We start from the raw sequence: 21,203 nt of genomic DNA, 5'->3' as shown, positions 1-21,203 counted from the left end.
TTGTGCCAAAACTATTTTTTGACTGATTATTGCAATAAAACATTGTGTACCAGATAATGATGACATTATTGAGGGCTATTGTCAGCAAAGTGTTCAACGTAAGCTCTGTGCCGGGTTATGGCCCTCAAAATGATCACCTAAGCCGTTAGATCCTACTAGCTTGTTACCCGTAGCAACAGATTGTGATTTTACTCCGCTCACGCACGAAAAATTGACATTCAAACGCATTAGCAAACAGACAGGTATTTATACAACCAACAGTTACAAAGCAATTTTTTCTTGTTTATTGGTCTCTTTTAGCTCAGATATTTTCAGATCTTTTTTGGGGGGATTAAAGCCACTTTAAAAAGGCCCGCTCCACATTTAAATCTGCATGGTAAAAGACGAGCAATGTCACATTTATTGTCTTTGTAAACAACGGCAAAACAAATCAACCTCAAATGTAAAGCCACAGGGGCGGCTAATATCTTGTAGATGAATGTGGAAGTGCAAGGTCAGAGGTCACCACTAAGTTGAGCAGGAGGATCAGCTCACTCCGAGCTCGCTGCTGGCTGAGATGCATCATGGGACACAAAGCGCGCGGGGTAATCGCCTCAGAACATCTCATTACGTAATAGACTGATCTGATAAACTAGAATGTAAACAGGACACATGAAAAGGTGTTTGAAACCTCCACGAACTGCTGGAAAACAAACCCAAGCAGCTGATCGGACTGTGTGTGCACCCAAAGGTATAATAGAGGTAGTCTTTGCAGGTAATAAAACACAGAAAGAGGATTCTAAGGGGGGGGGGCTTGTCGAGACAGCAACCGAAAGGCGAAAAGAAATTCTTTGTGTGGCTGAAATGAGTTTTAAAGAGCGGTGCTTCAACATTGGCTGCAGTCCCGCGTGTGTGCGTGCAGTGAAAAACACACACACATGCAGCCAGCCCGACGCACACAAACACACAGTTATGCAATCACGAGGCCCTCGGCGAGGGGGGTGGGGGGGGGGGACTGGGCAGGATGGTGTCGCAGAATATACTTTCACAGCCCTGTAAAGGCCGAAAGACACGCTCGCTCATAAATAAGTACTTCTCGTTTGTCTGTGCACGTTTCCGTCTGCGGCTGATTTCCTCCTAAAGTCAGAGGACTTTGCGTCTGTGCCGCAATTTATACTTGCAGCCATGAAGGCAATGGCTATATAGTTTGGTGCGTCTGATGTTCGGCATAGACTCCTGGACACCGGGGGGAGGGGGGGAAGGAGGTAGAGCAGGCAGGGTGATGAAGAGAGTTGTATGTGTGTGTGTGTGTGTGTGTCCGTCTCCACCCCCCCCTGCCTGAAACCAGCTTTAGTTTAAATCCGCTCACAATTAAAACACTATCTGACTATAGTATGCAATGCTGCACAGAATTGTTTTTCTCAGGACAACAACAACACGAGTCCTGCACATTAGGTGACATGAAAGTCGCTGATGCACTATTAAGAAAAATGTTCTAATTATTGCGTTTGTTTTCATTGGGAAAATCGGATTACAAAAAGGATTCAGGAGAACAAACAAAAACCTTTTGGCATCAGAGAGGTTGTTAATAAGCCGCGAGTCTCACGAGGCGGTGCTTTTGTAGAAAGAAGTGAAGCAGGGTAAAGAGAGACAGATCTAAGTCACTCGCTCTGACAGCCGATTTGCAAAAACAAAGTCTTCGGCTGCACAGGAGAATTCACAGTTCATCAAAGATGCACATGGAGCCGCGGCTCAGGGGCCTCGTGCGCTTCCCGCAGAGAAAGACAGCTCATTTTTCACTTAAAAAAAAGGGGTCTTAATTGTGCTGGTAACCAAGTTGCCTGACTGAACTTTGAGTCGCCTCTGACTCCAATAATATCAGTGCTCGTCTACCCGGAGGTTTAATAACAGCACGGCGCTGACTCTACTTTCCGATAATCAAAGCAGAGCATCGCCTTTGAGTGAACACAGATGAGATGCACGAAAAGGTTCCGTTTGTTAGCGACTATAAGCGTTCTTTAGCTAAACTTTTAATCATGCAGGTTAATGCCCGAGGTTAGCTGTTACAAACGCCCCAATCGACATATTGTTACTTTAATCGAATCTGAATTGTGTTAATAGAATGGCAGCACAATTATCAACTCTGTATCAACAGTGCGACAGACAACGGACAGACAAGACATAAACGTGTCCTTTTTATGGAGTAAAATTAATGTGTATTCATTATATTGATACATGCTTAATCTTGAAGTATGGTGTCACACTAAAATGCTCTAATTGAAGCCAAAAAGAAAACATGGGAATGTCTGGATCTTTATCAGACGCAACAGAAAGAGAATCTGCGAATGATGAGCGAGGAAGGAAGGCAAGTCTTTAGGGTTTTTATCGTTTCTCCTCTGGGCTTTAAAATGTGAGCAGTGAGCAAGATGGAAGATTAAAAGACTTAATTAGAAGTGAATAAATGTGACACTGTAGTTAAGAGAGAAAATCTTCCCTCGCATTCGATGCAGACAAAACTGCTATTTAAAAGCAGGACCGGACGGGGCAAAAAAACAAAAACACGGCTATGTGGGTCAGAGTTTTTATTAAATGGTAACCAGATATGTGAACGGAGCCACAGAACGGCACACCGGAGCGGGTCAACACGCTGCAACGCACTTCTCTCACGAGCGACGCTAGTCTTTCAGTAGCAGTTTAACCGACCCGAGCGGTTGTCCACGCGCAGAAAGGGCAGATCAGAGGCCCGCTGCTCTCTCAGGAGACGTCGCTCCCGTCCCGGGACTTTGTGTCAAAAAAAGCTGCGGGCGACCGAGGTTCCCCCGTCTGTTTGCATTTAGAGGAGGCGATGCGTAAAGAGAGCGAGGACGCAGCGCCAACGCAATCCACAGAGAAGAGGCGGCGTTATTGGCTTCATACAGAAACTGGAAGAGGCAGCACTTTATTTTTCCCCCGAAAAGAAATCATATTGGATATATTATATATATATATATATATATATATTTTTTTTTTTCTTTTTTAAAATGTTTTATTCAAAGTGACCTTTTTGACCTTGTTCAGAATACCACTTTACTATTTTTTCTTGCATGACCCCAGATTTGCACTCTGTAACTTGCTCTCCCTCTATAATATATATATATATATATATATATAGAAAATCCTGCACCCAAAACCAATACATCCGCCCTCCACACCTCACTTTACTGACAGCTCCAGGAATTCTCGTAACACCCTTTAACTCACCACTTACGGTAAGATAAACACACCCACCGTATTTAGCAAAAAAGAAAGTGAATACTTATCACTTAAAAGGCTCCAGAACCAAATCCACTATTCATAATCTGTGCGGCCCTCCGGATAACGCCGTGCTCGGAAAGACATATTTAATGACGGCTCACATATGAACAATTTATAGCGTAACGCTTCTTCACAGCAACATCCTGTGTTACCCGCGCTGCTCTTTACAATGCGGTTCGTCTGCACCAGCGACGCGAAGGAGAGGCGGCTCGCCGGTATAAATTACACCCTGATCACGCCGCAATTTAAGACCCGCCGACACAGAGCGCCGGGCGTAATTAAGCCGACGTGAAACGGCAAATTAATCTGTTATGAAGTGACTGCCGCGGCACTGCTTTATAATAATATTATCTTTCATGGTGCAATGTAAAGGTGCGTTTGGCTGTGTATGCATGTGGTGCTCCGTGATGAAAATGAAAATAACGGAGCATGAAAAGACACAATTAACTCCTTAAAAAGGAACTCTAGTTGTTGCTGTAAACAATAGCTGTGAAAGTCCCCAAAAATATCAGCTCGGCTCATTTATCTGGGCATTTCTTGAGGGAGCGATTCAATAGTCATTGTATAATGAATTAGGTACGATACGTATACAGTTAAATGTCTTGTAAAATGACTTCTTAAACTTGTAAAACCATGCGTGTGCGCCGCTGCTGTTTGTCGGATTAGAGGCCTGGTGGAGTGAGAGTGTGTCTGAGAGGTGAGCCAGCGCAACTATCCCACAAAAGGGCCCCTCGGCCGCCCGGCTAACAGGAAACCGGCCTTCTCACAGTTGCACCATGGCTCCGTCTGTTTCTGCTGCTCCCGCCTGCCCTCCTGCCGCCTCCCTCAGACGGGGCCCACGTGCTGCAGCGGCTGCCTCGCTGCACTTTGCACGGATTGAACCAACACAATTCAGCCCAGTTTCATTGCTTCCTGCCCGCTTTCTTCGTCTGCTCCCTCTTCCCCTCCCGCTGGTCCCAGAGTGGGCCCCTCCGCTGGACGAGACGGGAGGTGGTGTAGTGTTACTATGGTGCTCAGGGTCTCACTGGAGATCTCCTGCGCACGGACGCATGTTTGTTCGGCCCACGCGCTCACAACCTTCTCCTAATTAGTTCCCAGCGTACCCTTCATTAGTGTCATATATACTCCGCTAAAAGGGGAATTAAAAATAATAATAATATGTATATATTTTTTCCATTGTCTACAATCATTAAGAACTCAAAAATCACAAAAAAATTCATGAAGATTTGCGATCTGGAAATATCCTTCTATATGTCTGAATGAAACAATAATAATCAACGTGTTTTAGTTATAAAAATCCTATAAATAGTCAAGTGGGAACAACAGCAGTCATACAGGAAACAAACCGATGGACATGATCATAAATATGTACACAAATATGTTCAATATGCTCAAAAGTCAAGCTTGATGTTCAGGATCACAGTGAAATCAGGCAAGTCGCCCTCATGAGCAGAAGCCAAGAATATAGTTCCGGATCTCAGCTTAGTTTGAAGATAAGGCGACGGGTAGCGAATACGGGTCAATGTGTGGATGCTGTGAGAAAAAACCCACAAAGTAGATAAGAGACAAAAGGAACGCGAACGCTGCCAAACCCAGATCACATTCATTAGTGCGGCGTACTGTGAGGGGATGAAAGTGCCTCAGAGGAGAGGGATAGGGAGTCAGAGGGGGGGGGGGGGGGGGGGCTGTGTGACATTACAACCTCATTACCTCCTTGAGCCCGGACAGAGAAGAGTTCACGGGACTACGTACTAAGAGGTGCAACAGCTGAGCAACACCGGCCCCCCCAAACTCACACGGACCAAATGCGTCCAGGTGGGCCCAGCGTGATTAGGTGCCCCTCCGCTTCCTGCCAAAAGGTCTAATCAGATTTCCCCCCCACACACACACACACATCAAGTCCCATCTGCCGGCTCGTCCAGGAGATCCGCTGCCGAGGGGGGGGGGGCGAGCGACCGCCTAACATCGCCCACCCGCCTCTCTCTCTGTGCGGCCATTAGGAGCTCCGGCTCGGGGGAAGCGAAGCGGACGCAGCGAGACCTGCAAGCTGAACTCAACCCGAGTCGGCTTCATTTGCTTCTTTCTCTCTCGCTCTTTTTTTTTGTTTTTTGAAAGGTTTGTTTGGTGGTTCTCTCGCTCTCCTGAGGTTCTCCTCCTCACCTCTGCCCTCCTCGGGATGCTGGAGGCGCCCACGAGGAGCAGCTGTACCTTCCCCCTGCTCCTTATTAGTCTCGTATAGGCAGCTGGCTCAGGTAGTACGAGCCGCCCTGCTGCTGATGTACTGTTAGAAAGATGTTTTTGCTAGAAATCAAGATTTCTTCACGTCCATATTGATCAGATGTGAGCAAAGGGGAAACTCAAATATAAAAAGCAATCCTGGACAGGAATCGTTCATCTAATTAGGAGGATACAGACGTATACGATGTCCGTATTGTGGAACACATTCCAACACAAAGCAAAGTTTTTAAATTGAAAAGAAATCTAAAGAAATAAAATCAAATTAGAGGAGCTTAGTTTAGTTCACCGTAAGAAGCCACAACTCACCTTTGGTTCTCTGTTCTGTGGCCTGCGGAAAAGAGAAAAAGAGAAATCAATGTATAAGCCATAGAAAGTAAAAATAACTGTACAAGTGGCCCTATGTTAACACGCTGATCCCACCCAGTCGCCTCGGCTGGTTCTCAGCGACCGGCCGGGGGCCACCGGAACAAAATGTTCAGGGACGGCTTTTGCCCATCTATTGAAATGCTAAAAGGTTCACGTTCATCCCTGCTGCTCGGCAGGGTGAGCGGGTTCGCTGGGCTTGTGGCTGCAGTGGGAGTAAAATAGATGCTCCGCTCAGCACTGACAAGAGGGATCGAGGACACACACACACACTATATATATGTATATATATATATATATATATGTATAACAGCAGGCGAACCCTGAAAGCACGCGAGCCACTGAAGGGAAAAATGAACCAACGCCAACCGGTTGTTCACGTTATTTTACTTTACTTGTGTTTTCATTCGATGGTGGGCAGGAAAGTCTAATGAAAAGATGAGTGTGTCAAAACTCACCTTTTTCTGAGCGGCTTCTTTCTTTTTCTTCTCTTCTTGCTTTTTCTTTTTCTTATCTTCCATCAAATGGTTCTCTTCTCGTGTTCTTTGCTTCTTCTCACAGCTTCAATTCAAAGACAGACAGAGAGGGAGAGACATTGGAACGTTTTTATCCCAATTACCAACTGAGGGCATAAACATGAAGCGGTTTGCCATTTCGTAGCTCCATTGTTCAATTGTATGACCCCCCCCCCCCAAAGGTAGACGCGGTGTTGTCAATGGCTGCTGTTGTCGCAGCGCACGAGATCACGTGCGCAGAAGAATGTGGGGTTTGTTTTGCACCGTGTGTGCGTTGGCCGGGCGCTGCTCTGGAAACCATTAAGGAGTCGGGGTTCCACCGACATCAGCGCAACACAATGAGTATGTGGGGCGGATCAGAAAAAGGACACGTAACATTGTTCCCCCCCCATTCATCTGTTGACAAAGTCTCCTTCCTACGTCATGCACACGTCATTCTTGAGAGGAGAAGTGTTGACGACAGGCACACACAGCAGCTGGAAACCACCCGACAAGAGCTTTATCCAGACTAATCCTCCCGCACAGAAAAAAGAAATGAATGAAAAGCTCTTTTCGAAAAAAAAAAAAAAAAGGACTGAGGCAGGTGGAACAACACTTACATGTGACATTAAAGCCATCAGCCGATGCTGCTACAGGCAGCAGCGGTGTGTGCGGTCGCCTAGCAACAAGCGCTACCCGGGTGATGGGGGGGGGGGGTCCCAGTGGTGGAGACAGACGGCGTCCTTAACCGCGGCGGTGGAAATCGGGTCGATTTTGGCGGTTCGATAATGGAAGTGGGAGTTTGAGCGATTACGTGACATCACATTTAGCTACATGATGCACGGTTTACTGAATCAGAGTTGTGTGCCGTCACAACCCTTCACTTTAATGATGAGAATAGAAAAGTAAGAAAGCAGAAGCCCCCCCCCCCCCCCAGGTGATTAAAGAACTCAAGTAGGATGCAACCTAAATACCTCTGAACAGATCATAAGTAACATTTAGTCTGCACTTGTCCTGAATGTTAGAAGAGGTTGGGCTTAGGCGATAGATGGGTAGTAAATTAGAACACAACATCTATGGAGGTCTGTGATCATCTCATCTCGATGCACACTCACTTGCATCCACTTACATTACAGAAAATGTACAGTGACGTGCAAAAGATTCCACCAAGAAACGACAACAGGATTTTTGCACGGTAAAGATAATGTGGACGGGGAGAGTTTTTCCCGATCCGATCTTGCAAACCGCACAGCGACGCCGCGTCTCCAGAGTGCTTCTCCGCTCTCGGGCCGAGCGTCGAGCCAAGAGGCGGCGGAGAGGAACGAGCATCAGATCCCACGGCGTTCCTTCAGCTTTTTAATTTCCTCTTTTTAAACACTCTCTTTAAGTCGGAGACATTTGTGACACAGTCGAGTGCTGCTGCTGTTTTTTCTTCAAGGGAAACCGGGGGCATTCGGTCAGTGTAAAGTCGGTCCTTGCATCATTTTGAACGACGGGACGTGCAAATCAGACGTGTACAAAAAGGACACGAATAAATAGGACACCTGACGTTCTACCCAATATATTTTTGGTAGAGACACTCTACCATGGCTCCTCTGAATCAAGAACAAAACTCACCTATTAACTCCAACAGATCCAAATATGCAACACAAACACAAATCGACAACCAACAACCTGTGACTACTCATTTCAGCTTCAACCGCTTATTTCGCTCGGCTTTTAACGCTTTCGCTTGTGCGTCTTTTTTTTTCAAAAATAGAAGATGGCATCAGCGAGCCTCCACGGTGACACATTAGGAGATATTTTTAGACAATCCTCTCACTCGCCGGCTCAGCCCACATGCCACCGACGTTTACGCAGCGGCGATGAGAAGAGGCAGCGTGACGCGGAGAGCCTCTCCCTCACTGCCCAGCACTTCTCGTTGGAAAGCGCCTCCGGTCCCGTCCACCTCATCGGCATCATCACCGCAAACCATTATTTTCTCGGAACCCGCGTGCTGCAGCTGCCGTGCTAAATATAGCCGCCGCTGCTCCTTTCCGAGGCATCAGTGTGTGGGGGTGGAAGTGTGGAGGGTGGGAGGAGGGGGGGGGGGGGTTGTGTTGTGTCATGCGGGATCAGAGGATAAGAGCGATGCTCCAGTTAACGTGAGCCGCCGTCGGCCTCCGGCCCGGCTGAGGAGGCCGACGGGGGCGAGCAAAGCGTCAAAAGGATTCCATTTTTACAGAAACATTGGGTGCCGGAGCCGGACAGCGAGAGTCTCACCCGATGAGGGCGCCCGTGTCGTTCGCAAACATCTGCCCGGATCGGACAGATGTGCTTGCCGATGGCGTAACAGCGGCTGTTTCCCACTTGGGCTGCTGCCGGCGCCTCTGGAAAATACAATGGCACGTGCCACTATGCACATGGCGGCATTTTAATGAAACCGTGATTGGAAAAGATACAGAAAGAAAAAAAAAAACAATTCAAAAAGGAACCCTTTCATAAAATGTAGATGAGAACATCATTAACTACATCGCGATGGAGACGGAGGACGCGGGTCAACGAGCTCAGCTCTTTGGTGGAATTACACCCTCCTGACAGAACAACAGGATTACGGCTCGGTGTCCCTCTTAAAACCAGGCAGACACTCACTCTGACAAAGGAGGGCAAAGAGGGGAGGGATGAGGGAGGGGGGAGGGGGGGGGGGGGGATACCCAAGGACGGCCTCCAACCAGCGAGTGTTAGATCTGTAGGGAGATGAAGCAGAGGACGGCGCCGTGTGACGATTTGTGGACACGTACATGCCGAAAGCTGCGAGGAAGATGAGAGGGATGCAACGGAGGGGGGGGAGGGGGGGGTGGGGGGCTGTGTGCATGCAGGGAAGGGGATGGAGGGGGGGAGGAGGGGGGGCTGCTAGACGGCAGTCGCTGGGCACGGAGCCAGGAATGCCTTCGTTGCCAAACGAGAGCGCGCCCTCGGGAGAGCCGAGCTCAGCAGCTTTTTGGCACAATGCGCGGCTCCCGCTTTTGGAGCGAGACGGTTTTCTCGACCACAAATGCACCACCCAAAAACAAAAAAAAAACAGCAAAAGAGGTGGGGTGGGGGGGGGGGGTCCAAATTCAGTGAGCTACCTCGGAAATGGTGTGACAGCTAATAAGTCACCACCGACCCAAGAGGATTGCGCCCTCTAAAGTACTCGGAGCGGTTCTCAGTGGGAGGGGGGGGGGGGGGGGGGGGGTCACGTTAATGCTTTCTGACCCGAGCGAAGGACGAGGAGGGAAGAGAGAAACGCATGCGGGCCATCCTGGCACTCGGAACGGACCCGAAAATAACTCCCGCGGCCCCCGCTGCAGAAGGTCCGCCTCCCGGCCCACAGGCAGAAGTGAAGGGTAGCGGTCTTGTTTCAGGGGGACGGTGTGTTGGTCCAGGAGACCAATGGACGCCGCCAACAAGCGTCTCTTACAGAGTCCATTTGTCTTCAGGAATTGAGCGATATTAGATTATCTGTGTGGATTAATGGCCTGGATGAAAAGAGAGCTCACATAACTGGGCTGCAGATATTTATTACTGTAAAGGACGATTATGGAAATGAATTATATTTGCTTTTATAAAACACCCCCCCCCCCATTAGAATTAGAATTGGAAACCATATGTGCACTGCTAACAGCTTAAAGTAACTAATCCTTACCCAAATACAGAAACTTCCAAACGAAAGATGAACAGCAACTTTTTATGAAGTCAAAAATGTTCTTTGACAGCAATAAACTGCAGAACGCCAGTTCATCACTTCCACTGAGGACTCGATCACTGACACCGACAACAACTCGCCAAAGCCAAATGACCCAACCTGGCAGAAAGCCCCTCGGCCCGGAGCAGCAGGAAGCCGCCGTGTTTCGGGCTGAATGTGAAGCTGTGACCTAAAGCCTCGTAGTAATCGGCCCATTTAGAGGCCTGTTTTTGTTATCAAGCCCCCTCTGGCGCCTCTCTGTGAATACACACTGCCTCTTTCAGAGACAGAGCTGGGTGCTGACTGGGAGGGGGGGGGGGGTGGGGGGGGGAGAGAAGACACCCCCCGCCCCCCCCCCCAACCCTCCACCACGGACACACCAGTGAAAGCAGCGGGCCTGCGAGCTTACGTCAGGCTGCCCTCCTGCATGCATCTTCGTGCATGCTGGCATCCCCAGTCTGCACACGCGGCTCGCTGCTTCAGGACTGTGTGACACTGCAGGAGCTCTGCAAAATGCAACATACCCCAACGTTGCTCAAAGTAAACGGACTGTCAGTGCTTGAGTTCCAACACACACGCACACACACGCACACAGGGAATAAAATAGGAAGCAGTCCTGCAACAGTGCCAACAAAACACCTCTCAAGGTTATTTGAAGCCAATGAAAGGCGTCGCTATAAACAGCTCTCTGCATTTCTATTTTCTGCATTTACAAACGGAGCCTCTCCAACCTTTCAGCAAGTGTGTAGTTATTCAACAAGTGAAAAATAATGCATGGGTGGGGATGGTGTGTGTGTGTGTGTGTGTGTGTGTGGGGGGAGGGGGGGGGGGTCATTACAGCAGCTAAATAAAGCTGCTAAAGCTAAACCCTGTGTCGACATCATGAGTGGAGTAAATAAACTCAGCCTGCTAATGCGTTTACTGCCTGTCAGCTGATGCACAGCTCGCTCTGCAGAATGAGCTGCACCGATCTCCATGTTCCTCCTCCTCTTCCTCCTCCTCCTCCTCCTCCTCCTCCTACACACACCAGTGCAGCGGCAACAAACAGCCCGTCTGCAGACACACAACAAACACAACAAACCAGCAGGGTGCCCTTGAATCACAACAAGGAGCGGGGCCACCGTCAGGCCGGCTGGTTACCCGGACTGAAGCTACACCCGGATGCGGGCTGAGGTCACAACCCGGGTAGAAAGTACCGAGGACGGGTCCGACCAGCGCGCGCAAGAGCGCGCGACCCATCGACGTCAAAGTGGGCCGAACCGAACATATTCCCGTTCCCTTTTGCAGCATCGCTCGGTTAACTTAAAAAAATAAAACGCGCAGATTTTTTCCCGAAAGTGCAAAGCGATCGCGGTGCAAAGAAAGCGGAGAGAGAGAGAGAGAGAGAGAGAGAGAGAGAGAGGGGGGGCGTCGGGTCGGGGGGGGGGGTTAACAAATCCTACCGTGAAGCGTTCAGGAGCTTTTCGTCGGCGGCGGAGCCTCTGCAGCCATTTTGTAGTAACTGACCGGAGCAGCAGCTCGAGTCGGTTGAATCGGTGGTAACGGGAGGGGAGGGAGGGGGGGGGGGGGGGGGGTGGCGGGGAATGAGAGAGGGGAGGAGCTTCACCTCGCCACGTGACCTTCAATAACAAAACAAACTGGTCCCACTTCCCAACGCTCCACCCCGCCGGCGTTTCCATGACAACTGCAGCCCCTCCATCAGTCCCCTCTCTCTCTCTCTCTCTCTCTCTCTCTCTCAGCTCTGTGGATTCCTCCTCCCCCCCAACTCCCTCCCTCCCTCCCTCACGGTGTGCAGCTAAAGAAGGAAGTTTGCGAGTTTGTCGGCGGAGGGAAAACGTCAATCGTCCTGTTCGCGGATAAAGAGGACAGCGCGTCATTCTTTGTGCAGCCGGGCCACGTCTTCACACCAGTAGAGGGCGCAGTTCCCACCGTTAACCAACTTTACTCCACAATTTGTATGCTGCTCATACAAAGGGGGGGGGGGGGGGGGGGTCTATATATGAGTCACTTCTTAGTATTTCAATTCTTTGCTTCTTTTATGCTACTTACAATTATTGACATTGATACGTTTTACCCTTTGTGTCATTTTAATCGGAGCATTTTTCTCTACTTGCAATTGCAACTTCTACTTAAGGAGCTGACTACTTACCCCCCTCTATTTGATGTACTTGATGTCCTGCCATGCTGACACCATATGTTTGCACCATGAGCACTTTCACCGGCAGGTTACGAAGGGCTCTGTAACGACGTTCAGTCGACACTTTTAGCATCTCACTGCACCTTCAACAACCCAAACCACCAGCTACAGCATCGACTGACCAGTGGTGGTCTCCACACCACCCAGTTTGGATAAACAGACTAGTCACCTCTATATAAAACCTCAAATAAAACCACATTTTTTTGGCACTGAAAAATTCCTTCAATGCACTTCATTTCCAGCATCAAACTGGGGAGAAACCGATAGGATTGGAGCGCGTGCCGGGCCAATGTGTCTCCGTTCTAGCTGGCAAGGAAGCCCACTCCTGAGAAATGATTCTGTAAACATCAAATGGAGAAGACACAGAAGAAAGTTCCATGAATCTGATTATGAAGCAAGTTGATCTCCACCGTGTGCTCGCAATTACACGGCCATCTGTACTCGTGTCCCGGGCATATGGATTACGGTGCCACACACATCTGGATAATCGGAAGGATATGCATCACTCTGACGGTGGCAAAACACAATTATTCAGTCTGCAAGATGATGGAGCGCAAGTGGAGAAGTGTGTGGAGGGGAGGCGAGGCACTAATCACGCACCGTGGTGATGAATCTTTTGTGTGTCACGGTAGTAGATAGATTGCCTGTGTGTGTGTGTGTGTGTGTTTCTATTCAACAACCATGCTTTTTTTTTGCAGGAGTACAGTTGATGATGAGATCAATATCCCATCAGAAACACTCATGTCAATCACCCTCTTAACAACAAAATATCCACTGCTGCCGCTAAGGATTATGAATTGTACAGTTTTTAATGTAATATTAGTTTTTTGCTCTGCACAGATAATAGGAAACTGTCAAAAACGAATCCTACACAGTGAATATACAGTATTTACATCCTCACATGAACATACTTTACATTATCATCCACTCCAAAATGCATCATATTGATTTTAATTGCATTATTTGCGACGTTTACAGCTAACCGAACACTTGACTTATTTAAAGACGTTTTATTCCGTATTTCATTGTTGGTCATCGGTGCTTTTTACGCAGCTGAGATGAGGTCATACCCTCATTTGACCCGCAGTGGATGGTGCACAAAGTCCCCTGTGTGTGTTTGTGTGTTAGAGACAGCCCTAAATTGTTAGAGAGAATAAAATCTGACCTGCTTGTTCCTCCACTTTGGCCGTTAGCGTCAGCGGCATTGATCTGTGATCGCAGTCAGTCAATGGGAATCCAAGAAGATAAATCATGACCGCCGCCAGCCGAACTGTCTGGTTGAGGGTAGAGTTCAAAGGTCGAACCGATGCCACGTCGGCCCGATCACTCCGGGGAAGGGAGGAGGTCAATCGAAGTGTCATTTGATGACAAAGAGGCGTCGCGTCTGGGAGATCTCCCAGGAGCAGAGAGGCGTTTGTACCGATGGAGGCAAAGGTGCTGGAAACACGCTTGTCACACTTTTGTGTGAACAGTGACCTAAAGTTATTGATCAATAACTATTTCAATCCTTATTTTCATGCCTAAATATAAATATATTTCTGGTACTTCTTAATACTACACCCCCTGATACTATTGAATGCTTACAAAAATACACATTTGTGGATGCAAATACTTCTGCGACTGAATTTGAGGACGATCACTGCATACACGTTATTTTATTTCTTTGTTATGTTGCACACCGATCCTTTCTATGAATGAGTGGGCACGGTGTGTCTCACACATCCACTCCACAGATAGAGAGAACATTAGTTCATACCAACATCGTCCTCCTCTGTCCCGTATTATTCCGACAGTTCTGCAGTAATCTGAAAACCAGCGGCGGCCTCACGCCTCCGAGCTAAACGTCACGTTTCAAGTGTAGCGAGACAGCGGGTGAAAGTATGGAGCGCGAGTCCATCCCAGCGAGTCAATCATCACATTGAATCCATCGGCGTCGCTCTGGCGGAGTCCGTGAAGTCTGATGGGATGCAGCATCTTTGTAGAGTTTCCGTGTTAAAAGACAGTGTTCCTACTTCATTTGGCAGCTCATTCGGCTCGACCTCAAATAAGATAACTGGTATTGTTTACTTCTACTCATTCACTGCACAGCATTTGCTCCCCATAGTGTGTGACTGCTAGAGTGATCTAAAAAATGGTAGATGTTACCAAAAGATTCAACTATCAATGTTTTACATTTGTAGCAAATCATTGACAAAAACAAACACAACAACTTTTTCTCTTTCAGCATCGTTTTAACGCTGATGTTTGAGTCCAATCATAGATTGTGTAATAATAGAAAGAGATAAGTGACGGTGCTTTCTATCTAATAAGTGATATACGTGAGCGGTGTGGGTGGGCATTACACCCCCATACAGCGTTAATCACATTCATGGTACGCACAATATAATTGTGTGCCTTTGATTCAAATGATTCAATTGAACAATTCAGCTTCAGCAAATATTATTTTGCCTTTTCTGAATGCTTTATTCGTGCAATCCGTTTCTTTCTAATTCTCTGCGTCACATCTTTAAGCTGCTTTCTTCCCTCCTTTTATGACCGCATCACATCTTCAAAGCACGAACACTGACAGACACCCACACACACACATGAAGCACCCCCCCTACAGAGAGGAGACTGGGAGAAAGAGAGGACACAGTATGCTATGAAAGCCTCTCACTTTGTCATCCTTCAAAATCAACAAAGAACACACCTGCCAAGGTCACTCCGCTGTTTGGGGCGGGTGGGAGTGGGGGGGAGTTGGCGAGTGTGCTACATCATTGAAAGTGTCACCCCCACCAGCAGCTATGATTGTTTCCATTTTTTATTTGAAAGGAGATTAAAGTCCTTGGGGGCATCAATCTGTTGTAACACGATGAGTCTTTTCTGGGGAGCAAACAGGCACTTGGTCCAACGACGGTCGATATTTGTCCACCAGCAGCAACCGTATGCAGAGGAGGCATGAGAGGGAGAGAAGGAAGACGGATGTTTCACCGGACACAGAGCAGTGCAGGCGTTTGTTAAACCGTTGCATCTTAATTTAAATGAACAACAACACTCAGAATACAGAATCTCCGTAAGCTGAGTAGATCATCACAGTGAGGAAATGATGAGGAATAAACTGCAAGCAGCAGAAAAGTGTTGGGTGGATTAACACAAACGCACCATCCACTTTCCCCCAGAAGTGTCAGAGTGATGAATGTCTCCTTCCTGGCGAGTGACCTCCAAGGTCAGCGGCAGCGAGGCGGACGCAGCCGTCGCTGCTCCGCTTCCCCGGCAGCTATACGGCAAGGTAACCTGCTCGGGCGTGATTCACCAGCGCTTAGCAGCAGCTCCAACCGCCAACGCGATCAAGCTGGCACCGGGCCGGACCGGATCAGGGTGCACGCAGTCTGTGCGGACACGCGCAGGAGCACCTACACACACAAACACACACACACACACACACACACACACACACACACACACACACACACACACACAAGGTCTAAAGCTTGTGTTACACCTGCACATGTAGTACACAGTTCCAACCATGTGACCCAACACACTTTTGTGCCTTTGAAGACAGATGTCATGTTTGAAATGTGTATCTTCTCATTTTCAAGGACGTCCCACCCCAACACCTACGAATAAAAAAAATGGACAATACAAGACACAATGGTATACAACGCGACAGGCACCACACCAACAGCAAATCACCAAATCAATAACAGATGGAAAATTAATAAATAGTTTAAAAGGGAAAAGAAAAAAAAAAAGAAGAAGAATAAGAAAAGGAGAATAATCTTAAGACGGCACAAAGTGAACAAACAATGATCAAACTCCAAATACAAAAAGAAACATGGCATTACTGAAAACATTGGCAGTCCATTTAGACAAAACATTTAAGCAGTAAATGATACCATTTTAAAACACTGTATTCCAAACAGGTGGGGCTCAAAAAAATGCCAGCTTTTTTAACCAACTTCACTGGATACAAAGGACTCTACTGCTGCCTGCTTCACTTCACAAATTCAGCTACACTTCAGAGAGAAGATGATTCAAATAAAAGCACCAGAGAAATGCACACTGCGAGTAATCCGTCGGTCTCTACATGGGAACACACTGTAAAGCTAAACTGCAGACGCCTGGTGCCAAAAAAGGCCTGTTTTGTCCCGTTGCATCATGTTTGCCGCCTCAGCCTCTGGATGTGCCCGTAAATTATACATAAGTGTGTCGTTACGCTCAGAAGCCGACGACGGTGGCCTAATGAATATGGGCAGCGTCGCAGTCAACAGCGTCCCCTCAATGGAGAGATGCTATCTGGGCCGCGGCATCAATCTTCCTGTCAGCCAACCACTAGCCAGGCCTCGCCACCACAAGCAGATATATTATTCATGAATTAGCGTTATTGTCCACTTAATTATTCAGCAGGTCTTAATCATCCGGCAGACAATCTACTTCAGGTCGTGGGAAATTGGATGAGGGAAGATAACGTCGTTTTGAGGGTCTCACCATCCCGAGGAGGGCGCGTGTGTTTTCTGCTGGCCGGGATTGTAGATTGAGAAAGAATTATTTCCATTATTGATTTAAAATAAACGATATGAAAGGAAGAAGGAATGAAGAAGATGAGACAAAGGAACAAACAAGCCCGGGACATATTTTGATTAATGGGATAATAAAGTGTGATGAATAGCAATTAGTGCACCTCTGAGTAGTAATGAGAGCCTTCATTTCAGAAATACTCTCTTAATGGAGGAAAAGTGCGTCCTGCAGGCCATAACCAGCACAGAGACAAGGTTAATGGAATCGTCCAATGGTCATTGCAGGTACATTGCTGCACATATGCAGGAAGATTACTGTAAAATGGCTGACAGAGCATTTTATTTATGTCGTTCTACCCCAAACCTCATAATGTCTACTTCATGATCCTCACTGCTGTCCTCCACCGCTGGCCATGTTTCTCGTCTCCGGTCACCTCATCTCCCCTTCCTGCAGCCATGTACCGCACCCTCTCTTCCCCTTCCTTGTTTCCTAGTCCAGGCACATACACCGTGGAGGGGCCATGAATCATTCATAGCAGCACATAATGCCCTCGGCCGTCTCCCCAGAGAGCGACGGAGACAGACGGAATGAAAGACAGCAGGACGAGCACATAGACAAGAGAGCGAGAGAGAAGAGGGGAGCAATAGCAAAGCAATTCAGTGAGCGGGCGGATTAAATAGATGGAGCAGATATACAGCATGTTATGGGGAGTCTGAGTAAGACATTCCACCATTTAATAAGGTCTGATTTGCTGATACAGACAATATATTCATAAAGTAGATAAGACTGAAATTGTTGTATGTGTTTAATAATAATAGCTCAAGTCAAAACACATTTATTTTTGTGAGAGGATGTGTCGATATGCTCGCACAGTGTTCAAGCATATCTACAGGTTTGAACTGAGCTCTGCACGTGTAGTCAATGCTACACCCACAAACAAAAGTCAACACGGCACAAGTCAAAGACTTTATTATTCACACCACATCTGTTATGTTAAAGCATTATCTTTTCATCATCCACCTTTCTCCCGTTTCAAAATACTGTGAGAACGACCGTATTGAACCACTGGGAGACCACAGGCATCATCTGACAGGCGTGCAACAGCTTGGGTGTGCAGAAGCATCTGCTGCAAGTTGGGGTGCAGCCTGAGGACATCTCCATCTCTGGTCAGCGGGCCTCTAAATCACACAGCTAGTAATTCACTTATGGTCCCCTGAGACCCCCCCCACCCCCCCACCCCCCTCCGTGCGGTGCACTGACAGGAGATTACACAACCACATATAGTAGTCTGGATTCCTTTTGAAGAGCAAATCTGTCCACGCGCCTGTGATATTATCAGCAGCGGGAGAGTGACAAAGCGTGTAATCGTCCTCCTTCTTTCATCAGTTGTGCGAGGATTTTCTATTTCCCCGCTGTGAGGCCGGCTCGTCTCTCTCCCTTCACTCCCTCGTGATTATTTTCTCCACCTCACCTCTTTTACTTTTACTTACCTATCAAAACTGTACCCTTTAGCCTCTCCGGATATCTGGCTGACCGCTGACTTTACAACAGTAATATTTACAGCACAAACCGGTTGCATTTAACTTATTAATGCGCTGGCACCTCAGAAAGGGATATATGTGTGTTTATTATATAAGCCTTTAAAATAAAGCGAATGAGGTCCGGCTACACTTCTGCATCCTGGTTGTTTTGTAGTGAGCATGTGAGGTTAGATGCTGCTGGAAAGTACCAGACTTTCCAAGGAAGTATTTTTCGGGCCCTGCAGGCTGTGGTGTGCATGCAAAAGCTTGTTTTTACCGGCGTGTTACACAAAATGTCTCAAATGCTGCACTAAGCATGAGCTTTTTGGGTGGCCGCCTTTGTGCAAAACACACAGCAAACAAATATATTATTATTTCAGCCATGGGCCTTCAGACGTCTTGGCACATTGCATCCAGCTGTGAGAATGACAGCCATTACACCTCAAAAGGCCACAACAAGCCCGGTCTGTAAAAGGAACGAGTGCTGTTTATAGGCGTCCATTATCTCCACCCTCCGTAACCTGCAACAACCTATTGTTCCATTTCAAGGACCCAGAGTGTTTTCCTTTTTAATGCATCCACTCACCAAGACCTCACCTCACCCTCTCTTGTCCTCCCCTCTCTCACATACAAATGCCTTTAATGTCTGCAGTGGGGGTGGGGGGGTTACCGAGTGTGTGAGCATTGGATCCGCTGTTATCTTGGCAAGCTCTCACACGGCTAATTGCTGCTCTGGAACCGGAGCTTGCGGGACAGACCTTCTAAACCCACAGCCTGCGTTCACCCTTGTTCAATGAAGGTGAGACGGAGAGGGTGAGACAGGGACAGACGGATGAAAAGAGACGGGGATTAAAGAGAGTGAACGAGGAGACGGATGCAATGTGTGGGAGAGAGAGTAATGAGGATCACGTGTGAGGGAGAATGTGGAGGAAGAATCAGCAGAATGCAAGAGAAGGGAACAGTAAAGAAAAGATACACAGAAAAGCAAATCTGGCTCAGGAAGATGATTTTTAATCCACTTAATGTGTCACAACTGCTTTATCCTGTTTAATAAAATATTTGACTACCTGCAGGATCCAGCAATACGAGCAAATTCATTACTGAGCCGGAGCATTTCATTGCACTTATATTCTAATGAAAATAAATTAATGAGTGAGTGAGGTACAAGTATTATAAGCCTTAAACAGAACCAGGCATCATCAGACTATTTACTGTACCTTATTAGAGGGGGGAGAAAATCCCTTTCGCTCTCCTGAGAGCTTTTAGTAGCAGGCAGCCGACTAGACAACTCGGCCCAATGGGCTAAAGTCCCCCCCCCCACTGTTGCCATAGAAATAACGAAAGGAAGATACCAGATGGAAAATGTAAATTACTGTATAGGCAGGCGGGATGTGTCGGGTATCCGGCGGGGAAGCTCCCCACCTGTCCATTTAAATGTGCGCCGTCTCTGCGACGGTGCGTCACCGTCCTTCTGGGGCAGGAAGACCCCCCCAAACATATTGATCCCGCTGCGCGATCAATACAAGCAATAAAAGCCTCTTCAGGGAGCCGTGACCCACAATAGAGATTCTTCTGTGTGTGCGCGTGTGCATGTGCGCGTGTGCGTGTGCGTGTCAACGGCCCACGGTGGTTTCCTTGCGGGACTCCACAAACATTTAACATGACGACGGAGTCAGTATGCTGCGATCAAATACCAGAGCGCGTGCACAGAGAAATTGTATTGGTGCACGCGCATCAATCGTAGAGGCATTTTTTACACCGCGAGATTTGTGTGCACACGCACACGCTCAGACACGCGCAGGGTGAGAGGCAGCGCCACCTGCAGGTGAGTCACACGCTGCAACTCCTTCATGTTGGGCCACAATCATGATTGCATTCATTTTATATTTTTCACTTCTACTTGGAGGACATTTTAATATTCCTATTTCATCAGGGACCCTGCTCAGACCCACTGCTGGTGGTAGTATTATTAATCGCTTTTTCTAGTTCTAAATAATATCATTGCTGCTTTTATTATCATCATTCTACTATATCCGCTCAGTTTTTCCCTTCGTGAGGATCCTGCATCAAAGGATGAGTATTGAGACATTGTGGCAAATTCGTGGTTTTGAGAGCTACAAAATCCATTCAATTGTATTGAATTGCTTTTGCACACACAATAAATGAAGTCACAACTTAATATATTGAAAAGGGCAATACAGAAAAGACTATTTGCATACATTCCCTGCAGTGACACAATTTTCCGGACCCGGAATGAAAATAAAAATGAATTCTGAAATTATAGGGAGGATATTTATAATCCCTGTACATCACTGGGTTTTTTATACTACCCCCACCGCCTCTGCAATCATCATTATTTTTATTGTGTCAGTTGTAGCATCATTAGCATACTGTATTGCAATGGGTTGGGGGAAACATGAGGTAGGTTGTGGTGCTCGTAATACTCATTGTACGCATTTCTTTTAATATCTGGTGGAATTCACTTTTTTGTTTTCTGTCGAATTCATGAGGTGTGTGAACTGAAAAGGTGCCGTATGTTGTATTTATGGATATCGGCCAATGAAAACCACATTTCTGTGCTCAGACATCTCCCCGGCCTTGGTTGGTCTGTTTATCAGCGAATAGCCTGCAGTTTTCTTGTCTGGGGAAAATCTTACTGAGGGCGATATTGTGTTCACTGGATTCGAGCTGATTCTTGTAAACAGAGAAAATAAATTTGACCTGATGGTGGGCTGCTGTCCATCTGCTCTGACCCTCGGCAGTGGTGAATGCAGCACGGAGAGAAAAAAACACAAAGCGAGGTCAGAGGCAGGTGTTCAAAAGGAAGGATGGAGGGGAAAAGCAGAGCGGCAGGATGAGAAGACCTCAGAATGACGGACAAATACATGAACCAATGTGGAAAAAGAAAACAT

General features: G+C 47.4%; 1 protein-coding gene across 4 annotated transcripts in view; it reads right to left on the bottom strand.

Moving 5' to 3' along the window:
• Positions 1-11,742, bottom strand: part of tnrc6c1 (trinucleotide repeat containing adaptor 6C1) — a 30,586-nt gene extending 18,844 nt beyond the window's left edge. For all 4 annotated transcript variants that reach the window (XM_078083871.1, XM_078083873.1, XM_078083872.1 and 1 more), the window contains exons 1-3: positions 11,517-11,742; positions 6,333-6,435; positions 5,818-5,839 (exon numbers count right to left, since the gene is read on the bottom strand). In XM_078083871.1, coding sequence (XP_077939997.1) covers positions 5,818-5,839; positions 6,333-6,395 — 85 coding nt within the window. In that variant the 5' untranslated portion in view covers positions 6,396-6,435; positions 11,517-11,742. The remainder of the gene's footprint in view (positions 1-5,817; positions 5,840-6,332; positions 6,436-11,516) is intronic.
• Between the last annotated feature and the right edge of the window lie 9,461 nt (positions 11,743-21,203).

Source organism: Gasterosteus aculeatus, chromosome 11 (assembly GCF_964276395.1).
Source record: "Gasterosteus aculeatus chromosome 11, fGasAcu3.hap1.1, whole genome shotgun sequence".
NCBI lineage: Eukaryota > Metazoa > Chordata > Actinopteri > Perciformes > Gasterosteidae > Gasterosteus > Gasterosteus aculeatus.
This window is presented reverse-complemented; position numbering and strand designations above follow the sequence as displayed.